The sequence below is a fragment of the Camelus ferus genome, chromosome 19, assembly GCF_009834535.1.
Source record: "Camelus ferus isolate YT-003-E chromosome 19, BCGSAC_Cfer_1.0, whole genome shotgun sequence".
Lineage (NCBI taxonomy): Eukaryota > Metazoa > Chordata > Mammalia > Artiodactyla > Camelidae > Camelus > Camelus ferus.
This window is the reverse complement of record NC_045714.1, coordinates 38,253,159-38,272,091: the sequence shown is the minus strand read 5'-3', so window position 1 is coordinate 38,272,091 and position 18,933 is coordinate 38,253,159. Positions and strand designations below refer to the sequence as shown.

At 48.9% G+C, this 18,933-nt stretch overlaps 1 protein-coding gene across 7 annotated transcripts in view; it reads right to left on the bottom strand.

Annotated features, from left to right (window-relative positions):
- Positions 1-18,933, bottom strand: part of CEP250 (centrosomal protein 250) — a 46,427-nt gene that overhangs the window by 4,434 nt on the left and 23,060 nt on the right. For all 7 annotated transcript variants that reach the window (XM_032462196.1, XM_032462197.1, XM_032462198.1 and 4 more), the window contains 10 exons: positions 13,974-14,141; positions 13,431-13,565; positions 12,064-12,207; positions 11,293-11,426; positions 9,768-9,906; positions 8,501-8,843; positions 7,854-7,975; positions 6,738-6,858; positions 5,604-5,725; positions 2,506-5,121 (listed from right to left, as the gene is read on the bottom strand). In XM_032462196.1, coding sequence (XP_032318087.1) covers positions 2,506-5,121; positions 5,604-5,725; positions 6,738-6,858; positions 7,854-7,975; positions 8,501-8,843; positions 9,768-9,906; positions 11,293-11,426; positions 12,064-12,207; positions 13,431-13,565; positions 13,974-14,141 — 4,044 coding nt within the window. The remainder of the gene's footprint in view (positions 1-2,505; positions 5,122-5,603; positions 5,726-6,737; positions 6,859-7,853; positions 7,976-8,500; positions 8,844-9,767; positions 9,907-11,292; positions 11,427-12,063; positions 12,208-13,430; positions 13,566-13,973; positions 14,142-18,933) is intronic.

Sequence of the window (18,933 nt, the reverse complement as noted above, 5' to 3'; positions counted from 1 at the left end):
TATCCAGACCCACTCCACCTTCCATCCTCAGAAATAAACAGTCTGATGGTCTCATCAGGTTGTTTTATTTTTCCTGGCAACTCTGAGCTATTCCAGTGCAGAACCTTCATTGTCACAGATAGATAAAACAAAGGAGCAGAGAGGGATCTTCCTAAAGCACACGTGGTGGGCTAGTACTAAAACCTGTCTCATTTTAGATCTCCTGTAAGCTAAGCGACAACTTGGAGCAGTAGGTGTTGTGGAAAAAGCATGGGCTCAGGAGTCACATAGAGCCAGTTACTACGTCACTACTTACTGGCTTTGATACTTTGGTCAAGATACGAGCTCTCTCCAAACCCTAACCGCCTCATTTGTAAAATGACTACATGGAGCACAGATCAAGTCCCCTTTAGAGAAACGGGGAAACTAGTGCTGGATAGTTTCTAGGTGCCCTCTGGTTCATAAACGGCAGTGGTCACACGAGAGACAGAGAAGAAGAACGGACGGTACACGTGTGGGTGGAGGCCGTCTGGGAGAGGCGCTCAGCAGTACGAGGCCACACTCCAGAATCAGCCTGCTGAGATCTAGTCCTAGTTCTGCCCTTTACTAGCTGGGTGACCTAGGACAAGTCACTTAACCTCTCTTATCTGCTTTTCCTCAACTATAAAATGAAGATAATAACGATTCCTATTTCTTGGGGTTGTTGTGGAGGAAAGCAAGAGTAACAGTACCTAGCATTAAAATAAAAAATGATGCTACTATGATGAAGGGCTGTTTCTGAAAGATGTCCTTGAGTATTTTGGGAAGAGGGGGACCCTGCCCTGAGCTACATTACTGAGTAAATACTGCTCAGTAACCCAGAAGTGTGGGCAGGAAGCTCCCGCCCAGCTATGTATCTGACTTTTTCTGTGCCTGTACGAACAGGCCTGGAAACAGGAAAAGGGTTCCACATATTGTATGCCTTTTTCCTGTGCATTTTACTCATATTATCTCCTTTTGTACTCAAAATGGCTCTATGGGGCTGGTACTATCACTCTGTATTTATCAATGAGAAAACCAAGAGTCAGAGAACTAAAGGCACTTACCTCCGGTCACACAGCTAATAAACTGCAAAACTGTATTTCAAATCCAAGAACTTGGCTCCAAAGTTCATAAATGTAACCCCTTCTCAGCATATTGCCTTTTAACCAGAGCAGAGCTTTTGGGCTTCCCAGAAGGCAAGTCCCTGCAGGGCTGTGTGTCTGAGATGAGGGAAGTGGTTCTCTGGGGCTCGGCCCAGGTCAAGGGGCCAGAATAGAGTCAACTTCCCAGGAAAAATCAGCTGGGTTCCTCTTGGCAAAAGAGACAATGTCCCTCTTTGTCCTATAGTCAGCCCAGCTTTCCTGATTGTCCACTGTGTGCTGACCTTGTGCTCAGTGCTGGGTGTACAGATAACCAAGACATGGCCCCGACCTAAGGTTAAATGCTACACCCTAATGTCCACTTCCTTTGTCAATCAACATTCTACCTGGAGGAGCCCACTTTTCCTAACTGCTAATAACTCCAAAGTCTCTAACTCTAGCCCCAGTGTTATCCTTTAACTTCAGATCGCTTTGCAGACCTGCCCACTGGACAGGGCCCCTTGCATGTCCTACAGGTGCCTCATTCCATTTCCAAAATGAATTCACCATTCTGCTCCTCTGGACAAACCTGCCTTTATCCCACTGAGCAGAAACCTGGGTGTTGTCTTTGATTTCTATCTTTTCTTTACTCCCCTCACCTCTTAGCCAATCAACTTCCAGAAGTCTATGAACCTCTAGGTCCACCCACATGTCTCCACTCACATTTCCTATCTCAGGTCACCATCTCCTCACTGAATTCCATTACAGCCTCCTAGTTGGTCTCCCCAGATCTACAGCTGTTCCACACAGCAGCCTGAGTGACCTTTCTGAATTATATATATCTGACAGTGTCACTCCCCTGCCCCAAATCCTTCATCCACTTCCCACTGCTCAACCAGCTCCTTAGCGTGCTGACAAGCCCTAAATGATGGGCCCCTTGCTGTCTTCTCTTCTCTTGCCAACGCCCCGCCCTATGTCCCAAGCAGCCTGAATTCCCTCAGATTCCCTCCATGCTCTCTCCTTTCTTTTCCTCTTTCTCCTCCCTCACATGTGCTTGGCTACTTCCTTACTGGTCCCTTCAGATCTAATCTCAAACACCACTTTTACCAGAAGCCTCTTGGGACCCATCCCCAGGAAAGGTCAGTTGTCCCTCTAGTATGCTCAGAGCACACTAAACTTCCCCTATTCAGCACCAATAGTAACTAGGCACTGCATTGTAAGTGCTTTTCCACAAGACTGTGAGCTCCATGAGGACCAAGACTGTGGGTGTCTTACTCTGTTTGAACCCCTCTACACTTGCCCAGTAACCTGGGTCCCACTATGTTGAGGTGCTCATGACCTCAGCTTTCTCACACCCTGAGGTGTAGACAGCCACGAGCCCAGGCAGACCAGGCTCTACCCCCGCACTACCCGCGGAGTGACTCACCCGCAGCCTCTGCTTTTCTGAGTCCCGCTCCAGGACAGAGGCTTGCAGGCACAGGGCTACCTCCTGCAGGCTGCTGACACTGGCCTTGCTCTGGGCCAAGGACAGCGCCAGGTCCTGGGCCTTCTCCCTCCACTCGATCTCCCTGGCCTCCGTCTGCCTCAGGGCTGCCTCGAGACGCTCCAGCTCCCGCTGCAGCCTGGGCCCTGAGGAATCAACTGTTGTAGATGGCTCCTCCGCTGAGGAGGCTTTGTGGCTGTGGGGCGAGTCCTCCAGACTCTTCCTTTGCTGGACCTCCCTCAGCTCCAAGATCTCCTCCTCCTTTTGGGCTAGAGTCTGCTGGAGCTTCCTCAGGCTCTCATGAAGGTCCCTAATCTCTTCCTCTTCTCTCTTGTGCCATGGCTCCTGCTTCTCTGGGGTCACATCCTCTTGGCCCCTCTGGGCCAGAGACTTCTCCAGCAGCTGCCCCTGCTTCCTCTGACGTCTCAGCTCTTCATCCCTCTGGACAAGTGCCTGCTGGAGCTGCTGCACAGCCTCCTGGTGTCGAAGGTCCCGGTCCTGGATCTCACCTTCCTGCTTCCTCAGGGCCTCCTCCAGCTGCCGGGCTTGTGCCTGGCAGGAGTCCAGGGCAGCCTGCAAGGTGGCTGTGCTGGCCTCCAGGTTGCGGCTCAGTTCCGCCTGCCCAAGGAGATGCTGCTCTTTCTCCTGCAGGGCAGCCTGAGCCTTGCTGAGGGCCTCCTGCAGAGCCTCAGCCTGGCCCCGCGCAGCCTCCTCCCGATGCTGGGCGGACTGGCCATCTGCCCGCAGGGCCTCTAGCTCCTGGTCCCGTTCCTTGAGCACCGCCTCTGCTTGCAGCCAGCTGTCCTGCAGGGCCCTGGCCTCTGCCTCGTGCTCCTGGGCCTGCTCAGCACACTGCTGCTGTAGGGCCAGCAGAGCCTTCTCCTGCTCCCGAGACTCAGCCCTTAGGTCACCCAACACCTCTTCCAGGGCCTGTACCCGCTGCCCCTCCATAGCCAGCTCCTCCTGGAGCCTTCGTGCATGTTCCTTGTGGTCCTCAAGCTCTGCCTGGTGCTCTTGCAGTGTCGCATGGGCCTGCTCCAGAGCTCTCTGCAGTGCACCTGCCTTTTCCTTCACCGTCTCCTCCTGCCCCTGGGCCTGCTGCTGCTGCTGCTGAAGAGCCTCGAGCTGCTGGGCCCTCTGGGCCAGGGCCCTCTGGGCCTCTTCCAGCTGACCCTGAAGTGACTGCTCTTTCAGCTCCCCCTGTTCCCTGGCTTCTTGCAGGTGCTGCTGCAGGACCTCGATCTCCTGCTCCCGCTGGGTCAGGAGTAGGCTGGTCTCACCCACCTTCCTGTGTAGGCCCTGGAGCTGCTGCTCCAGCTGGTCCCTGTGCTCCTGAAGCTCCTGGATATGCTCCTGCTGGCATTCCACCTCCTTCTCCTTATCACGCAAGATCAGCTTCATGTGCTCCAGGCTCCCACGCTGAGCCTTACTCTGGCCCTTCCCCTCCTCTGCCCGCTCCTGCATCAGCTGCTTCTGAGAGGCCAGCTCCCGGCCTCGCTCTCTCAAGGCCAGCTTGATCTGTTCCAGGTCCTCCTCTAGGATCTTGGTCTGCAGGGTCCTCTGATCTTCTAGGACCTGGATCCTCTCCTTCAGCAGCACCATCTCCTGATCCCTCCTCTCAAGGTCCTGAGTCAGACGCTCTTTCTGCCTCTGCAGCTCCTCGATCTGGTCTCGCTGGGATGTCACCTCCTGGTCCTTCTCCTGGAGCTCTCTTGCCAGGAGGGTGCTGTGGCTCTCCAGCTCATGGATCTGGCTGCCCTGCACCTGCAGCTCCTGGCTCCTTTCCTCCAGGTCCAGTGTAAGGTGGGTCAGAGCCACCCTCTGCATTTCCCTCTGGCCGTCCAGCTCTTCAATAGTCTTCTGCTGGCACTTCATTTTGTGATGGTTTTCCTCTAGTTCCAGGGCCAGGCATTCCAGGGTAACCAGCTGCTTCTTCAGATCCTGAATCTGTTCCTTCTGGGACTCAATCACTTGGGCCTTCTTCTCAAGTTCTAGAAGCTGATGCTCTAAGATGTTCCTCTGTGTCTCTTGATCCTTTTCGAGCTCTTTGATCTGCTCCCTCTGCAGAGTCAGCTTCTGCTCTCGCTCCTGGACGGCCAAGGGGAGATGCTCTAAAACCGACCTACACTCCTCCAGTTCCTGAATCTGTTCTTGCTGCAGATCCACCTCTTGGTTCCTCTTCTTTAGGTCTAGAGATAGCACTTCCAAAGCAGCCTTTTGCATTTCCCGCTGCTTCTCCAGTTCCTGGATTTTCCCCTGTAGAGTCTCCACCTCCTGTTCTCTTTCAGACAAGGTCTGGGCCAAGAGAGCCAAATTCTCCTGCAGAGCCTTCCCCTGAGCCACCCTCAGCTCGCCCTGCTCCTGCAAGGCTTGGGCTCGCTTGCGCTCACTCTCCACCTCCTCGTTTTTCAGTTTCAGGGCTGAGCGTGCAATCCTCAGGTCTTCCTCCAGGATCCCGGCGGCACTCGCTTGCGCCCTGGCTTCTGCAACAGATGCTTGGAGATGTTCCACCTGGGCAGTCAGGCTCTCCTTGGCTGCCTGCAGTAACTCTCGCTCATTCTGGAAAACAAGATGCAAAACCACCTTAGACGACACTTTCCTGAATCTGTCACTCCAGCACAGGTCCTTCCTCTCCTTCCTCTGTGGCACCAGCATTGTCAAAGATTTGGGCAAAAGGAACTGAGCATTCCACCTAGCCTGATACTATAAAAGAACACCCCTACCACAACCTAGGCTCTGCTGTGCTCAGAAGGGAAGGCCTGGTGTAAACGAGCCATCCCAGACTCTAGTCCTTCAGGGCAAGGGACAAAAATCTCAACCTCAATTCAGAAAAAAGTAATTGAAGGAGGATTCACTGAGGCCTTAATAATGGCCCTCTGGGACGTGGAGAGAGCCAGAGAAACTGAGACACTTGCTGAAGAAAGTTGGGCACTACCTATGGATGGAGTATGAGCATGGGCCAACACAGGCCTGGGAGCTAGAGCCTGGGCCCTGAGACACTTCCTGAAGCAACCCCGTCCCCTAAACAAGTACCACCTTACCTGGGCTTCTATTCCCTGCAGCTCTGCTTGCTGTAGGCGACTCTGTAAGGATGCCACAGTTTCACGCAGTTCCATCAGCTCAGACTCTAGGGAGTTCTGTTTTACTTCCCACTTGGATTTCTCTTTGGGAAGAAGAGAGATAGCGGAGCAAGGCCCATGATTGGGGGTGGAGGAAAGGAGGGATGTAGGGGCAGATGGAAGATGGGGAACAGAGTCAAAGGGGGAAAAGGCCAAGAAGGAGAGGATTACATCTAATTTCACAGAGACATCACCCATCTGCCAGCTGCTCCTGTTTGTCTAGGCTCCCTGCTTCTTCCAAACACATGTGTCTGCTGCCCAGCTCCAGCCCAACACTTCCTCATTATGATCACAGAGATGCTCAACCCTGGATTCCAGACAGGGCTGAGAGCGATGGCATCAGAGGTCCTTGCCAGGCCCCAATTCTATGATTTTGCAGAGGTTCCTAGAGACCAAGGTTGGCTGGGTGCCCTCCATTTCTGCAGCTCTATGTGTGTGGCTCTCAGGCAGCGCTTTTGGATACTTTCAAGACCCAGACCCACTCCCCAAGTTGTCCTCTTCTTCTCTGTAGTAGAGCCTTGACCCTCAAGACCCTCCCTTCTCCTTTCCTTTCCAAATAGTCACCACCCTTTCTAGCCCATGGCTGGCAGATTCCTCCTCCTTCCCATCTTTCAAACAAGCTCATAATCCTTCTGCTGTCAAAGGTCAATCATTTTGAGAACACAGTTGGGGATGACAAAATAATGTTGATAAATAATAAAAGATACAGAAGTTTCATAGTGTTCTCATAAGCCTCGCCTTAGGATGCCAGTTTTTTAATCTGTAGACAGAAAAACAACAACAACAACAAAAAAAACAAAAGCCTAGCCAGCAACTTCCTTCAGTTCATCAAATCTGTTCCTCCTAATCCCTTCATCCAGGATGGCCCTCAAAGGCCAAGGAAAGCAGAAAAATAGTTTATTGGGGTCAACACCCCTCTAAAGATGCCTCTGGGTATTGTCTCACAGTTGTGGGTAAGCAGTAAAGAGCGGCTGCTAGGCCTGATCCTGCCCTTCTGGGCTTCCTGCCTTTCCTCTCTCCTCCCCACAAATCCCCATCTTGCCCTGAGCTTCTCACCTTCCTGGTTCTGGGAGAGCTGTCTCTGCAGAGCCTGCAACTCTGTGTGGACCTGGCTCTTCTCAGCCTCTGTATCAGTGAGACGCTGTTCCAGCTTCTGGGCCTGATCCCTCAGATCATCCTGGGAAAGGAGTGGAATTCAAGTTCCTCATCTTCCACAAAGCTACCTAGGTCCAGGGCCTGAGCCCTCTCCTCCCTCTCAGTACCTCTGTCGGGGTCTGCCATTGTGGACCTACTCCCAGATTGCTGGATTATTTACCTCCGAACTCATGTGCATTTGGCTCCTGGAAGTGATGACAGGCTCTGCTCCAAGTAACTGGAGCCTAGGTTCCCCTTCTGACCTGCCTGTCTTTTGAGATGGACTTCCTGCTGAAGTCTTAGCCCAGGGCTGCCTCTCCTCTCCCTTAACTCTTACTTCAAACCTTAGTTCAAAGGTCACTGCTTCCTCCCTCTGACCCTCCCCAAGTCAAAATGCATTGTCCCTTCCTCTTGTTACCATGATTTGCATCTGTTATTGATCCAATTAATTCTATCAGTTCTGATTTATTTTAGGATGCAGTTTGGTTGCTCAGCCACGTCACGAGCCTTCTTAAGGACAGACAGCAGCTCTTTCTCCCTTTTGCCTCCCTAGCTCAGAGGGGCTGGCATATAGGTGGCGCTCAGTTTCTACTGATTGATAGGTCCACTGTGAGGTGGAATTTGCCGGACACTTAGTTCAGTCTTGGGCCTAGAATGTTCTTATAAATGGTAACCTCAGTGATCCCAAACTTGTTGTTTTTTTCTTGGAGGTCTTGGCACCAAGAATAATTCACGGCTGAGAGGAAAATGATGCAAAACAATACCATACACCTGTACAGGGTGTCATGGTTTACAGGGCTCACTTAAGACCCTCACTCATTTAATCTTCACAGCCCTGTGAGGCAGTCATGATTTGCCTACTTTATGAGTGAAACCAAGACCTAGGAAACCAGATTCTTTATCCGTGGTTGCCAAGTAGTAAGTGACAGAGGTGGAACTCATCCCAACTTGATGTCAGGAATAAAACAGGTCAAACTGCTTCACGAGCCTCTCTCGGGGAAAGTGAAGAGTTCGAGGAGGGAGAGTAGAGACACGTACCCGGGCCTGTTGAGTCTTCCGCAGGTCTTGGTGAAGCTTGTGGAGGGCAGATGCCACTGCCTCAGCTGAGAGAGCCGTCAGGAGGGGCCCTCTCTTAAAGAGGATCCTGGCTCCATTCTGGTCTGAAAAAATTGAGGAAATACCTCGTGACCTGGCTGCACTATGAAAAGAAAGAGCCATACCTCCCAGACATGGCCTTGGCCTTCCCACCCATCCCATCTCTCCTTAAAGAACCCCTTCTCAGCAGTTCACTCGTCGTACACTGTCTGCGTACCTGTGTGCCAGGCACTGTGATGGGCTCTAGGTAATGCCAGCTATCATCTGTTAGGCATTTAATAAGTGCAAGGAACTGTATGAGTGATTTTATGTCTATCCTCTCATCAACTCCTTAGAAAAATCCTGAGAGGTAGGTACTTTTATCACCCTCATTTTATAGCTGAGAAAATCAAGCTCAGAGAGGAGAGGTGACTTGCTCAAGAACATACCTCTAGCTAATGGCAGAGCTGGGGTTCAAACTCTGATTGAATTAACTCCAGAGTCTGTGAGCTTAGCCTTGATGCAGTATTGCCTAAGGAACTGCAGTCCCCCTCCTTCTCCCCTGGGAGCTGGGCCTGGCTTTGACCATAGTTCCTGAGTGGCTGCCTCACCTGGCTCAGGGCCCCAGAGGGAGGGAGCAGAGTCTCCCCCGCCACTCAGATCTGGCCTGCTCTCACAAGCAGACCCCAGGGCCTGCTGCAGGACAGAACAGAGGCTGGCCAGCTGGGCCTGGGCCTGGTGCCCAGGCTGCTGCTCTGCAGCCAGCGCCTCCAGCTGGCTCTCCAGGCTGCGCAGTCGCAGCTGGAGTTGGGCTGCCTTGGCTTCCTGGGCCCACAAGGAAGCCCGTAGCTGCTGCTCTGTTACTTGAGATGCCTCGAGCTCCTCCAGCAGCTGTGCTTCCTGGGCCAGAAAGTCAGCCTCCTTTTCCTTCACCTCCTGCTTCAGTAAGTCCACCTGCCAGGGAGGAAGTGTGGTCACTCTGAGCAGGAAGTGAATACCCTCTCCTTGGACCCTCCCAGGCCTCACCCCACTCAATCCCAGTGCAAACCTTGACTGGGGCTGGAAAGATTTCAGTAGGCTCAGCTCTCCAGCAGGTAGAGAGATCTCTGGAATGAATGTTACCCTAGGTTGGACCTGCATGCCTACCTACTGACTCCTAACACGTGGACCTAGGCTATGCACATGGGCTCTGGCCCTGGTCCCCCTGACAACTCTGCCAGCTCCCTGCCATGATTAGAACTCTGCCTGAAACCCTGACACTGAGCCTAATAAGACCATAATAATGACCTAAGAAGACAATAATAATGGATTTATTAAACCATTTATTGGATGCTTACTGTGTTCCTGATGGTTAAAAATTATCATCCTTGTTTTATGGATGAATAAAGTGATGTTCACACAACCAGGAAGGAGGAGAGTTGGGAGTCACACCAGGATGGTTTAACACCCAGACCTGGGTCCTCATCTGTAAGTCTACTGTCCAGCTCCTACCCCCTTTCTTCCCCTCCTGGTTTCAACTCTCCTCTGTACACAAGGTCTGGGGTTCTGCTGTGCGCAGACCGAATCCCTGGAAATTCTCTTACTGCCGCCTACACGATGTGGAGTAATACTTGTCCCCATGCTGAGTCCTGCCAAGCAGCCCAGGCACACCTGGCAGTGGCCGTGCTTGAACCAGGCCTGCATGAGCTCTGTCCCTGTGGGCACTATGTTCTGGGTTATTCTCAACTCTGGGTCAGGTTCCCAAGCGCCACCCCGCCAAGTCCTGGCTTCTCCTCTTGCTGGGGCTGCTGATGTCCCAGCATAACTGAGCAATCACCTCCCCCGAATCCAGGAGCAGGCTTCCATCAAGGAAGAGGGCTCCTAGTGGAGTGGAAATACCTGGGTACTGAGCTCTTTCTGCCCTGCCTGGGCCTCCTGCATGTCCTGGCGCAGGGAGCTCAGCTCTTGTTGTCGAACAGAGTCAGCTTCTTGTAAAACAAGGAGTCTCTGTTCTTTCTCCACCAGCGACAGTGTCAGGCTGAAAAGAGAGAGGTCAGAGGGCTATGCATTCTCTCAGGGAATGAAGAACTACCTTTTCTCATCTGACTGCTCTGACACAGCATTAATAATTAAAATAGAAAGAGTAACAATAATGATTACAGTGTAACAATAAAAGCCTCCATTTATTGAGCACCTACTAAGTGCTCCCAGATCCTTCACACAGATGATATCTTATTTCAACTTCAGTATATTCTTCTCTGGCAAATTCCGGAAATATCTATATAATACCTCGAATTCAACATGTCCAATTCTGCCCATTCCCTCTGTACCTCCCTCTCCACAGTCATCCCTACTATGTTTCCTAACTCAGTGAATGGCACCTCTATCCACCCAGGGCCTCAGTTTAGAAGCCTTGACCTTGTCACAGCGGTCTCCCTCCATCCCACTTATATTTACTCTAAGACTACATATAACAGATTCCAGCTCCCCTGATGACCCTTAAACCCCTTCCCTCCCTGCCTTCCCCACTACCCAACTTCCGTCCAGTTTTAGTATCTCTTATCTGGACAACTGTCTACCTCCTACCTTGTCTTCCTGTCTCTAGTTTCATCAACACAAGGATTTCTCCTCCTCAGACTCTGAAAGCACCAAGAAGAGACGCTGCCCTGCATTTTGAGTGGTCTCATCTCATGCCTGAGTTTTCATGTCATGACCATCTCTTCTAATTCTCCATAAATTGGCTTGTGTCGATTTCCCTACTGAAAACCCTCCAATGGTTTCCTACTAAACCTAAAATAGACAAGCTCCTGGCCGTGGCCTGAAAGTCCTGAATGATACAGGCTCGTCTGGCTCCAGTCACATAGCACGTTCAGTTTCACCAAACACCCCCAGCTTTGATTCACCTCTGAGCCTTTCCACACAATTCCTATTCCCACTGCTTGAACTCCCCCACCCCTTTGCATGGCTGGCTCCATTTCATCTTCCAGTGGTCAGTCTAAAAGTAACCTCCTGAGAAATACCTTCCCTAACATCCTACCTAAAATAGATTTCCACCCCTGTCTTGTTTCTTTCTTCTATACCAGGTAACATAGTCTCCAATAATTTACTTTGGTGATTATTTAATTAATGTCTTCCCCACAAAACTATAGCTTCTATTGAGGCAGAGAACGTACTGTCTTTTTTATCGCTATATCCCCAACCCCTGGCATAGTGTCTGGTGTATGATGTGTGTTCTCTAAATATTTACTAAATGAATGAAGTGTGAGTTTTAAAGACAGGGACCACGCCCTCTCCACACAGCTGCCTGTACAGCCCAGAGCTGGAGACATGAGAGGCTAGGTGATCTGAGCAAAGAATTGTCAACCTCACCATGACCCCTGGATCCAGAAAGGCAAAAGCCGACTTCATAGCCTGTCTAGCTTACCTGGCTTTCTCTCTCTCCAGCTCCTTCTGAATTCGGCTACACTCCTGGGCCTCTCTCAGCTTCTTTTGAACCTCCTGGTCCACCAGCCTCTGGGAGTCATCCTTGGAAACCAGCTGAGACTTCAAGTCTTCCACCTGGAAAGTCAAGGGCATGAGGACCAAGAGCAGGAGGCTGGTGCGAGGATGCTTGTCACCTAGGGCTTTAGGATCCTTCTAGGTTTACCATAATGGTCACCAGCCCATTTCCAAAGCTCTAGAGGTTCTGCCAACCCTTACATGCTGTTCTTAACCACCACCCTCCCTCAATACCATTCAGTCTAGACACCTGTCTCTCCAACCTCACATATGCTGTATAAAGGCAGGTACAAATAAAAATCTTGGCTGAATACAGCTCTGCCCAAGGGCCAAGTGACAGACAAGGGTATATATTTTTTGAAATAAGCAATTCGCACACCATCTGATACAGGATTCTGAGGAGGAAAAGCAATTAGAGTAAGAAAATAAATCTGTCATATAAAAATATTGGCTCTACGAGGAGGAATAACAACTGACACTCGGCTGCCCAGGGAAATCTGAGGTCTGTAGTCACTACTGATAGAGGTTACTAACTATTCCAGGGCTCTGGGAAGCATGTGCTCAGAGCACGCCTCACTCTTCCACTCAGTACTGGGGCCTCCCCCCAAGCTCAAGGCTCCCCTCATCCTGTAGGAGGGAGTGGGAAAGCCTGGCTGTGCGAGGGCAGGGCTGCGGGGTGGGAGAGGGGAGGAGAGACCTGCTTCAGCAGGTCTATCTTATCCTGCAGCAAGATGTGGCCCTCTTCCTGGAGGGCAGCGAGGCGGTCCCGGTGCTGCTGGGCTGCCTGCTCCAGCTCCTGCTGAGCCTCCCGGAGCTGGGTCTGCAGCATCCCAGTGGTCTCCTGTGGAGGGAGAAGACAGCAGGGAGTAGAGGAAAGCTTCCACTGGGGCTTTGGTCTTGAAATCCATGTTGCAGAAACTCATGTTGCATAAATACTAGTTTTTCAGTTGCGTTGGCAAAAGCTGAGGCAGGGCCTAGCTATCCATGTTGTTTTCATGATGCCCTACCACCTGGACTCCTCACTTCCTGTTAGCTCTCCTCCCTCATCAAGGGCACTGGCCCACCCAGGCTTTCTCAGTCAGGGTCCCTTACCTAGACCACGGCTACAGCCTCCTGCTGGTTGCCCCTACTTCACTTCACGCCACCACGCCCACATGCACAATTCTCCACTCAGAAACTAACTATTAAAAATATATATATATATATTTCCCTCTGCCCTTAGAACAAAATCCAAGCTCCTACCATGGCTGACAAAGGGCTCCTGCCTCCTATCTGTTCTAAACTGTCCCAGGCCCTTTCTGCTCATCCCAGGCCCTTATGACATGAGCTTGTCCTATTTCCTCTGCCTAAGCTGTTCTTCAAATGTCTGGCTTCTTTTCTTTTTAACGGTTTTATTGAGATTCAAGTTCACAGACCCTACAATTTACCCATTTAAAACATACAATTCAATGGTTTTTAGTTATTCACAGAGTTGTGACCACAATCAATTTTAAAACACTGTCATCACTCTAGAAAGAAACCTTGTTCCCTCCCCATACGCCACCCTCACTCCCAACCCCTCACCTACTGTCTTCTTTCTAGATTTGCCTGTTATGGATATTTCCTATAAGTGGGATCATACACTGTGTGGTCTCTTTAACTGGCTTCTTTCACTTAGCATATGCTTTCAAGGTTCATCTCTATTGTTCTATGGGCCTGGCTCTTTTTAACCTTAATGGCTCAGCTCAAATGTCACTTTCTCAGTGAGGCCCTCCCTGATCACCTTATCCAGAGTGGCCTCCTTTGAATCACTCTCGGTTATATCATCCTATTCATTTCTTTCACAGCACTTATCACAACCTGTAATTATCTCACTTATTTTGTGTCTGCTCTGTCGCTAAAACAGAAGCTCTGGGAAGGCACAGACCCTGACTGTCACGTTCACTGTTGTGCCACACCTTTCTGTTGGTCAAGTGTCAGCACCTAGCCCAGGGCCTGGTGCAAAGAAGTGCCAAAGAACAGATAAGTGTTGACTGAGTAAATCGATGCTCCCTTTTCCTCCTTGCCCAGGACCACCCTCCATACCTGCTCCTTTAACTTCTGAACCTTCATGTCCTGCCTCAGCCGCTCCAGTTGTTGGCTGGCATCTGCCAGCTCCTTCTGGGTCTGCAGCAGTGTCTCCAGGAGGGACACCCTCTCCTTCTCTGTTTCGAGGTGCATCTGTGGAGGGGCAGGAGGGCAAGGGCTTGTTGAGTCAGGGGTCACCATGTTCACCCACTAGGCTGCAAGCACACACCCGCTGCTCTAGGGCTTTTCTGGCAAATGGGGTGGGGGCTGTGGGCAAAGGAAGGTCTGGACCCACTGACTGAGAACCAGGAAGTGCGAAGATTGCCACCGGTTTGCAAGCTGACAGGATGTGGTAAAAAAGTCAGCCCTCCCTCAGGAAGTACGACATACAGCTGGCCCTGAAGCTAACGGTGCTGATCACCTGCTCACAGGCAGCAAAGTGGGTGGCTACATTGTCTTCCAAAAGCTCCTGCAGCACCACTCTTGGGAGTGGAAAAGGAAGTGGTCAAATGTGGCAGGGGCATGGGTTTGATGTGCAGCCCAGTCGGTCCAGCTTCCCACCTGGGACAGGGCACTCTCGGCCTCGGCCCGTTCTTGTTCCCTCTGCATCCGCACGGCCTCTGTTTCTGCCTGCTGCTCCCTCAGCCTCGTTTCCAGCTCCGTTTTCTCCCTCTCCAGGTTCTCCAGGGCCTTACCCAGTTCCTGCTGGTGCCAGGAGCGCTCACTGTCCTGGTTACGTGAAGGGAACACTGTGAGAGCCAAGCAGGCGAGGAGAGGAGGCAGAGGAGGCAGAAGGAGCACTGGGATCTTGTGAGAAGTCTACTGCTCACCAGCTGTGCGACCCTGGGGTCTTGCTAAGCCTGCTTCCTCATCTGCGAGGTGAGGCTGATAATCCCTGCCTTGCCTACCTCATTAAATTTTATGAGAATCAAATGAGATTTATAAAAAAAAAAGATACAATACATGTGTAAGTGTTTTCTAAAGTGCAACTGTCCCTAATGTAAGGTACCAGTATCTGTTATTTTAAAGCAACCACATCACGGTTGGTGGTTTTAACAGTGAACCGAGGTGGCAGACTTGCTCTTCACTGCCCACTGTCCCCTGCACAGGGCAGTAGGCTCAGCCTCCTGAAAAACCAGGCCAAGCCTGGCTAGCATGTCTCCTGTACTAGACAAGAGCATTAGGATGGGGCATCCTGGTACTCCCAGAGGTCCACCAGTGACCAAAGCCTTCCCTGACCTCCCAGACTAATCCAGCCCCTATATTAGGATCTCAGGATAGTGGCGCCAGGCTCTGGAGCCAGGCTGCCTGGGTTATAGCCTTTAATCTAACACTACCCATGTGACCTCAGTTAATTTCTATCACATCTCCATGTCTCAGTTTTCCCATCTATAAAAATGGGGATAACAACACTGTCCTCTTAGGGATGCATGGAGGAGTGAAGCAAAGCATGTAAAGCCCTTTGAGTGGTGCTCAGCACACAGAAAGCATTCAGTACGTAACAGCTATCTCATCATCACCTTTCCTTTAACGTGTTTACGAGTCTGTAGTTACGGGCTCACGGAGTGGGGATGCCGCTAGTGTTTCACCCGCTGCCAGCATCTTCTTGTGCAGTTTCCCATCCCTCGCTACACTCTGGCTGCACTGGCCTCCTTCAGGTCCTTGAGAACACCGCACATCTCCAGACCTTAAGGCCTTTACTCATGCTTTCCTTCTCCCTGGACCGCTCTTCCCACCCACCGTCTCTCATAGCTTAATGACACATCGTCAGAGACGCCTTCCCAGACCTTACACTCAAAACGGTCCCCCTTGTTACTCTTCTTCTCACACCTAGTTCTTTTTCTTCATAGAACTTCCACAATCACTTACTCATTTATGTATTAACTTGTTTAATACCTACCTTCCCCCAAGACTTTAAGCTTCCCCCAGGACTTCAGACTTTACAACACAGAGAACTGTGTCTCCTTTGCTCTCTGCTGTATCCTCAACACTCAGCAGTGTGCCAGGCACACAGTAAGTACTAAACGGTGCTTGAATCAATCACATTTCAGCTACTGGACTGTTAAGGTACTTAAAAACAGCAATCTACAACGTCACAGTCATAGAACAGTTGGAAACATCAAATTGTACACTCTGGTTCAAAAATCCAACTGTGAGAATATGGGAAAGATGGATTTCTATAGTAGTAAGTGGTGAAAGAAAACTGACCTATTAGCTCAATATGAGTTAGAAGTGTGTTATGGCTACCAGAAGAGCTAATTCTGTGATGTCCAGGAAGTAACAGTCAAGGGTTGCTGGTTAGACTGTGGACACTGGTTCATGAGTGATGTGTAACATGACTAGAGGTTTACACCATATACAAAAATCAACTCAAAATGGATTAAAGACTTAAACATAAGACAAGATACAATAAACCTCCTAGAGGAAAACATAGGCAAAACATTATCTGACATACATTTAAAAAATTTTCTCCTAGAAGAAATAAAAGCAATAATAAACAAATGGGACCTAGTGAAACTTACAAGCTTCTGCACAGCAAAGGAAACCAGAAATAAAACAAGAAGAAAACCTACGGAATGGGAGAAAATTTTTGCAAGTGAAACCGACAAAGGCTTGATCTCCAGAATATATAAGCAGCTCATACGACTCAATAAGAAAAAAATAAACAACCCAATCCAAAAATGGGCAGAAGACCTAAACAAGCAATTCTCCAAGGAAGACATACAAATGATCAAAAAGCACATGAAAAAATGCTCAATATCACTAATTATCAGAGAAATGCAAATCAAAACTACAATGAGGTATCACCTCACACCAGTCAGAATGGCCGTCATTCAAAAATCCACAAATGACAAATGCTGGAGAGGCTGTGGAGAAAGGGGAACCCTCCTACACTGCTGGTGGGAATGCAGTTTGGTGCAGCCACTATGGAAAACAGTGTGGAGATTCCTCAAAAGACTAGGAATAGACTTACCATATGACCCAGGAATCCCACTCCTGGGCTTGTATCCAGAAGGAAATCTACTTCAGGATGACACCTGCACCCCAATGTTCACAGCAGCACTATTTACAATAGCCAAAACATGGAAACAGCCTAAATGTCCATCAACAGGTGACTGGATAAAGAAGATGTGGTATATTTATACAATGGAATACTACTCAGCCATAAAAACTGACAACATAATGCCATTTGCAGCAACATGGATGCTCCTGGAGAATGTCATTCTAAGTGAAGTAAGCCAGAGAGAGAAAGAAAAATACCATATGAGATCGCTCATATGTGGAATCTAAAAAACAAAAACAAAAACAAACAAACAAAAACAAAGCGTAAATACAGGACAGAAATAGACTCACAGACAGAGAATACAGACTTGTGGTTACCGGGGGTGGGGTGGGGGGGTGGAGGGTGGGAAGGGATAGACTGGGATTTCAAAATTGTAGAATAGACTACACTGTATAGCACAGGGAAATATACACAAAATGTTATGATAACTCACAGAGAAAAAAATGTGACAATGAGTGTGTATATGTCCATGAATAACTGAAAAATTGTGCTGAACACTGGAATTTGACACAACAATGTAAAATGATTATAAATCAATAAAAAATGTTAAAAAAAAACATGACTAGAGGAAAGTAGCCACATTGGTGAGGTATTTCAAGCAAATCTAAGGCTGATTTGTTTCAGCCTTTGTTTCAGGTAATAGATTTTGGCTCAACCAAGGAATAATTTTCTAAAAACTAGATTTATCTAAAAATAAGTGGGCAGCCTTGATGGACTACAGCAGAAGCTTAAGTAACCCTTAGAAGGGATGCTGTAGAAGTGGACATAGCATAGATGTTGAGAAATGGTTAATCCCTGCTCTACCACTTATTAGCCAGGTACCCTGAGTGACTTCTTTAAGTCTCAGTTTCCTAACTAGGTGGTGGTGTAGGCTATCTGAAATAATGTGAATAGCACTTGGCATGGGGAAAAACTCAGTAAGTATCCACTATCACTGCTGTTAAAGGGGATTCAGGCACTAGATGGAAGAATGGAGAATCTGACTCCTAAGAGTTTATCTAATTCCTAGGATTCTAGAAGGCAGTCACTGTTAAAACAGACGGACTCTCTCCTACATTTACTCATATAGAGGGGGTAAAGGAAGAGAATAAAGGAGATTTCTATTCATATAAAAAAAAGAAAACTAACAGACTCTCAAGTGTTATGAGGGAGATCAGTAGGGAGATCACAAAGTCAGACAATCAGAAGTCGGGGGATTGAGAAGAAAAGAAAAGAGAGCAGAGGCCCTCTCATGACTCAGGTGTGGCCACGAGATGGTCAGTTCTCCCACAGAAACCAAGGCTACGTCAGTGGTAACTCATCATTCAGAAGTTGTATAGCTTCTTTTACCTGTGGGGTTTTCAGTGGGTGGTATGCCTGATTCTTGCTGGAAAACTGAACTCCTCTGGACACAGGTCATTCAATAAATATTTTCAAGTACCTACTATAATTTCAAGCACATAATTCTAAAAAGAAGCAAGTTTCCGGCTACCATCTTGCCAAACAAGTCTGCCTTGTAATAATCAAATCACAAATACATACAAGACAGGTCAACTTCCATTTCCAGAAATATGACAAACAAGATCTCTGAACCCTCCAGCTACAAAACAGCAAAAAATACCTGGTAAAATATTAAGTGTATATTTTAATGTATCACTGAGCCAGCAGAAAAATAATTTCATGGGAGTCAAAATCAAAACAAGACTTGTGATCTAAAGAGATAAATGAGCACAGAACTGGCTTTCTACTGGAGGCATTTGCTTTACCTAATAACCTTGAAATTCATTTTCCGGCTATGTGGGGAGAGGAAACAGAAGACAAAAGGTGGTGAGTCCGACAGGAGATTCCCACATAAGGCTGAACCTCCAAAGGGCTAAAGCAGGGATAAAGAAACATGGCTTTGGGTGTACACATCTATCAAAATACATCAAGTTGTGAAAGAAAGAAAGCGAGAGAGAGACAGAGAGAGAGAGAGAGAGAGAGAGAGAAAGAAAGAAAGAAAGAAAGAAAGAAAGAAAGAAAGAAAGAAAGAAAGAAAGAAAGAAAGAAAGAAAGAAAGAAAGAAAGAGGGGAAGGAAGGAAGGAAGGAAGGAAGGAAGGAAGGAAGGAAGGAAGGAAGAAAGGAAGAAAGGAAGAAAGGAAGAAAGAAATAAACTATGGCTTGTGGGCCAAACCTGGCTCACCTCCTGTTGCCGTATAGCCCGTAAGCTAAGGGTAGCTTTTACAGTTTGGGGGTTGAAAAGAAGTCAAAAGGAGAATAAGATTTTGTGACGTGTGAAAATTATGTGAAATTCAAGCTTCAGTGTCCACACATCAGGTTTTACTGTAACACAGCCATGCCCATTCGCTTCTGTATCGTCTGTGGCCGCTTCTGCACAGAAGCAGCAGAGAAGAGTAACTGTGACAGAGACTGTGGGGTCCGCAAGGCCCCATATGTGGCCCTTCACAAACACTCACCCGTCCCTGGGCTCTAGTGCC